The 6,059-nt window shown below is 36.1% G+C and overlaps 1 protein-coding gene across 1 annotated transcript in view; it reads left to right on the top strand.

Annotated features, from left to right (window-relative positions):
- The window catches only part of LOC102835261 (tyrosine-protein kinase Fer-like), a 579,105-nt gene that overhangs the window by 104,095 nt on the left and 468,951 nt on the right, over window positions 1–6,059 (top strand). The window contains exon 4 of the mRNA XM_006872259.1: window positions 4,638–4,811. Coding sequence (XP_006872321.1) covers window positions 4,638–4,811 — 174 coding nt within the window. The remainder of the gene's footprint in view (window positions 1–4,637; window positions 4,812–6,059) is intronic.

Raw genomic sequence — 6,059 nt, 5'->3', positions numbered from 1 at the left:
ATTTTCACTCTTTTGGTGAAGTCTTTTGATGCACATAAGTTTTTAATTTGTAGTATGTCCCAACTCTGATAGTGTAGTGGTTATGAATCGGGCTGCTAATCTCACAGTCAGCAGTTCGAAACTACCAGCTGTCCTGCAGGAGAAAGATGAGGTTTTCTGCTCCTGTAAAGATTTACAGCTTCAGAAACCCTGTACAGAGTCGTTATGAGTTGGAACCAACTCTATGGCACATAACAACAACAAATCATCTATTTTGTTTACTTTTGTTTTTATAATTTTTAAAATGTTTGATAGTCTGTGTATTCCCTGAATTAGAGCCCTTACATTTGTCCCTATTTTTTCATTGTTGACCTTTATAACTCTGGCCTTTATAAATACCTAAACTGAAATTTAGGTATTTATTCCATGCTGAGTTGGTTTTTGTATAAGGTGTGAGGTAAAGGTCTTGTTTCATTCTATTGCGTATCACTTTCCAGCTCTGCCAGCACCATCTGTTGAAGAGACTATCTACTCCCCATGCAATATACTTAGGCCCTTTGTCAAAAATCAGTTGGCTGTATGTGGATGGGTTAATTTCTGGATTCTCAGTGTTCCTGTTCTTTTGTATCATAGTTTCTCCTCTTTATTTTATGTTTTTTGCCTAGAAATTTATCATTTGAATATAGTGATTCCTGGGCTTTTTGTACACATTTTTCTGAATGGTCTTTACAGAAGTCAGAGAATGGGAAATATTTCAAGTTTTAGAAAGGAGTTTGAATTTTACTTTAAATACAAGGGAAAGCCAGTATGTTTTAAGCAGGAAAATTACATTAATCTCTTTTGCTACATGAAGAAAAATGGATTTGAGAGGAACAGGAGTAAGAAGACAGTACACTAATTAGTTGATGCGTTAAAGTCTGAGATAATTATAGTCACAAGAAGGAGTGGATTTTGAGATGGAGAGAAATAGATTTATAATAAATTTTGGAGGTTGAATTGTCAAGACTTGCTGATGAATTGCTCATGAGAAAGGTTAGCCTGAGTTTCAAAGGTAATTGGAAAAATAACAGGGAAAGTGTTTATTAGCAGCGTTTTGCCAGAAGACTTGATAGTGGGATAGTAACAGGTTTTGTTCAAGCTAAAGATAAGTGGAAATAGAAAGTATAAATTATAAAGTGGAAATTCTTGAGGGTACTAGATTCTTTAGATAGGGGCCTAGGTCAGATCAGGAAATATTGAAAGAAGTGTGGCGTTGTAGTTGGGGTGTTAATAAATGAAGGACTTCAAAATGTTTTTAGAAACATGTCCTTATCTTTGTAATTCAAGTTTTCCATAATCTTTTGAAGCCCCTTCATATGCTTAGCTAGGTTTGGGTGTCTGACAGTAACTATGGAGCATAAGGCTACTAGACAGATTGTGATGTTTGCTCTGGGAGGAGGAGGGCAAGCTGGCCTGTATGGTCTTTAATGTTAGCTTTTGAGAACACTTGTCTTGGATATTACAAAGACTCCTACATAGAATCACAAAAACATATTGCTACCAAGCATTTTGAGAACATTACTTTTTCAAAGAGAGGGCAAGAACACTGATGCCTCTCTCCTTGGATGAGTGTGCATTTGGGTGTGTGTGTGTTTGTGTTGGAGCTTCTTGTTTTTTGTTATTTCAATGGACATAATTCTGCACATTCCAAAGAACTTCTTCCCCCAGTATTTGATTTCTTTTTTGAAGATGAAAATAAGGTGAAAAGGCAGTTACTTGAATATATTGAACATTTAGTTTACATTTTTAATCAATGTTTGTATAGTTTTTATAGCTTGCAGCTTTGTTTAATTTTAGATTTTAAAGGAAGTACTACATTAATTGCAAATAGCTTTGTGGCATTAAAATCCTATTAGCATGTAAAAGTTTTTTTAAATTTGAAAGTAAATATGAATTCACAAGTCACATTTCTTATTCTATGTTCATCATAGAATTACAGAAATAAAAATAATCCTCCTTCCCAAACAAGTGTTTTTAAAGTTTAATTTTTTTTTATTTAAAAAAAAACCTACATTACCAAAAACAAAAACATACCGCAAAACCTGTATATTACGATAGGATTACCCAGTTAGACCCTGGTAAGTGCTAACTGGGACTAAAAATTTGCTTTCTTTGGGCTATAATTTTGATTTATGTGCTTATTAAATATTGATTTAGGATTATATTGAGATATTAACAAAAAGAAAATAATTGTGATAATCAATATATCAAAAGTAATAGAGTAGAAAGTTATGTATGTAAATCTCTGAAACCATACTTTGTCTTTTTGAAATGATTTTTGCATGGAATATTCCCTAGGGTAGCTCTCCAGTAATTGTTTCTGATTAGACTTTTGAAGATCTAGTGAAGAATATTTCTCTGGTACATTTTTTTCAGTATTTATAAGATAGGAAGTCTAATTAATGACAAATGATTTTTTCTTCCAGCAGTCTCCATATGTCCACATGTTCCAAACCTGCCAGTATGTGCCTTTGCGGCAGTGCGTTGTACTGGAAAAACTAATTAGAATGCATGTTTTTTTAAGAATTAAGGGGAACTATAGATTGAAATCCAGAGAATATCATCATTTAACACATAGGCAGATAAAAAGAGCAGGCACCAAAGATGGAGAAGTAATTTTAAGAAAGGCAGGAAGAGAAGATAAGAAATTCTGCAAACTCACTTAAGAAAGCCAGCCAGGTTAAGATGAGAATGTCTATTGCATTAGACCATTAGGAAGTTTATAACCTTACTGGGGCACTAGAATGTTGTGGGCAGAAACAATAGTTCAGTATGTAAAAAATGAGTAAGGATAGATGATATGAGGTTTCTCACACTCTCAAATGAGTACACTCAAAAGAGTCCTTTATTCCGCATTTTCTTCCTTCTTGTTGTTGTTGTTGTGTGCTGTGGAGTCAGTTCCGACTCATAGCGACCCTACACAGGGTTTCCGAGGGTGTAAATCTTTATGGGAGCAGACCACCTCATCTTTCTCCCGCAGAACTGCTGGTAGTTGCGAACTGCTGACCTTGTGGCTCGCAGCCCGATTTGTAACCACTATGCTACCAGAGCTCCTTAGTGTTAGTTTAATTAAAAATGTATAATTTCCTATTATTTATAGTTTCTGATTACTGAATTTTTTTTAAAGTAAGTTTTTATTGTGAATTGAGGGATAGTTTACATGGGAGAACATTGGTTTTACACTCATCGTTAATTGCAATGATTACAATCTCCTGTGTGCGTCATCATTCAACAATGTTTTCCTTTTTTTCCAGGAGGATTACACAAAAACACTTAGAAAAATATAATCGTTTAAAAAACCAAAGGGCACATTTAAAGCCTGCCTCCTGGCCACCAGTACACAGCTTTTCTCTTTCCATGAGTCTAAAGTCTTCAGCTGCTCTACCTCTCCATATCCACATCTCTGCCTCTATCTTTAGTGTTGCTGTTTCTTTGTACAGGGTCCCCCATTCCGCTCCTGCTCTTCTCCCTTGATGGTCCTAGGGTCCTCTGTGCCTGGACTGTAAAATTAACTCCTCCCCCTTTTTGTTACAAAACTTCTACTTTTACAGCTATAACAGTCTCAATTAGTCATTATAACGATTATTCATTATTGAACCATAAGAGTCTTATTCCCATCTCCTTTCACCAGACCCATCTAGATAAGATGAAAACTACTCAGTGGGGATTCTACCTTCCCTGCAAGCTCTGAAACTAAATTGCCTCTTGACAACTTGTAAGCCAGTCACTTAATGCCTTTATAGCCTTCTCCGCCCATTTTAGGTAGCCACTGTCTAAGTTGCCCATCCCTATCAACCCTGTATACAAAGGGGATAGGATTGATAGTTCATGTGAAGACTGCTTCCTTCTCAGTTAGTCTTTTGAGTTTCTACATCCATAAGTATAGGTCAAGCTCATCAAATTGTAGCAATTTACACTTGTTTCCTTTATCAATTATTTTTTAATCTTCCTCTAGTCAAAATCTGATCATCAAGCCATCGAGTCTAGGTCAAATGAGTACTATCTACAAGTTTGGGCATTCTTGTGTTTTTCCCCTCGGTTTACATCAGCTGGATCCTTCACTCTCAGCTCTAGCCCTATGATTACTGAATTTTGAAGCATTTAAGTGCTGGACTGCAAAGTCGGTTTGAATCACAATGCTGGTGGTTCACATTTACCAGTTGCTCCTCAGAATCCCCATACAGGGTCACTGTGGGTCCGAAATGATTCAGTGGCACTCAACAACAACAACATTCTTGAATTTAAAGATGTTGGATGTGAACCATTCATAGCCCATTGAAGAATTGCGAGAAACATGTCATTTTTATATTAAGGCAATAATTTATATGAAACTAAATATACACAGGTAACACCTTGGCTTTATAAAATAAATACTGATTGCGCACCATAAGGGTGGCACTTGAGTCCACCACCTGCTCCATGGGAGAAAGATGAGCCTTTCTGCTACTATAAAGATTTACAGCTTTGGAAACCCTATACAGGTTTGATGTAACTCAGGACAGACTCCATCGCACTTAATAACAACAACAAATATTTAAAGCTTTTGAACATGAAAAGTACAGCTAAATGAAGACCTCTAGTACAAATGTTAATTTCTTTATCTTTTTCTTTTTTCAAAGTCTTGGCTACTTATGATTCAGCAGACAGAACAACTTAGTAGGATAATGAAGACGCATGCAGAGGACCTAAACTCTGGACCATTACACAGGCTTACCATGATGATCAAGGACAAGCAGCAGGTGAAGAAAAGTTACATAGGCAGTCATCAGCAGATAGAGGCAGAGATGATCAAGGTTTGTCTCTTCACTCTGGAATTTTTTCCTTCATTTGTTTTTTAATCTCCTGAAATACTTTGTCCTGTTTGAATCTTTGAAGTTGCTTGTTGATCATTTCCTGGCAAGAAATAGGTTTGGTGGTGGTGGTGGTGGTGGTGGTGGTAGCATGCTGTGGAGTCGGTTCCGACTAATAGTGACCCAGCAAATGGTTTCCGAGGCAGAAAGCCTCATCTTTGTCCCACGGAATGAGTGCTAGTTTTGAACTGCTGGCCTTTAGGTTAGCAGCCTGACTTGCAACCATTATGCTACCAAAACTTAGGTGTCTCTAATAAATATTTTATTGTATTGATTATAAAACATTATGGATTACAAGATTGTCATTACTTTATGTACCCTTAAAGGAAAGAAAATGTTTTCAGTTTAACTATGATACAATGTTTTCTTATCACTTGTTGTTGTTAAGTGCTGTCAAGTCAGTTGACCAATAGCGACCCTGTATAGGGTTTCAGAAGAGCGGCTGTTGAGTTTGAATTGCCAACCTTGCGATTCAAACCACCTTTGCAGTCCAGCGTATTAACCTACAGTGCCACACCAGGACTCCTTTCTTATTACTTAGAACTTTTGTATTTTTGTTTACGAGAATAGTTTTTTAAGATTTTTTTCAAGACATAAATTTGTACCATGTGATATTATATGCATACATAAAAAAGTAATATATGAAGAATAAATCACTTAAGGCTTTCTAAGATACTTTTCTTCACATTCAGAACATTCAGAGTTTGTCCCTTCTGAGTAATGTTTTAAAACATTTCTATTCGAAATTTATAAATCTGCCAAAATTGAGAGAATAGTAAAATAAACTCCCATTTACCCATCATCTTCGCAAAGACTTTTAGTGGTGTGGACATGACAAGCTATGGACAACATTGTGAAGTATGAGTGTTCCTGAACACTTAATTGTTCTCGTAAGGAATCTGTACCTGGACCAAGAGGCAGTTGTTCGAACACAACATGGGAACACTGAATGGTTTACATTTAAGAAAGTTGTGCTACAGGGTTATATTCTTTCACCATACTTATTCAACTTTTATGCAGTGCAAATAATCTGAGAAGCTGTATTATATGAAGAAAAACGTGGCATCAGGATTGGAGGAGGACTCATTAACAATCTGCGATATGCAGATGATACAACCTTGCTTGCTGAAAGTGAAGAGGACATAAAATATTTACTAATGAAGATCAAAGACCACAGCCTTTGGTATGGAT

The sequence above is a fragment of the Chrysochloris asiatica genome, unplaced genomic scaffold, assembly GCF_000296735.1.
Source record: "Chrysochloris asiatica unplaced genomic scaffold, ChrAsi1.0 scaffold00189, whole genome shotgun sequence".
Lineage (NCBI taxonomy): Eukaryota > Metazoa > Chordata > Mammalia > Afrosoricida > Chrysochloridae > Chrysochloris > Chrysochloris asiatica.
This window is presented reverse-complemented; position numbering and strand designations above follow the sequence as displayed.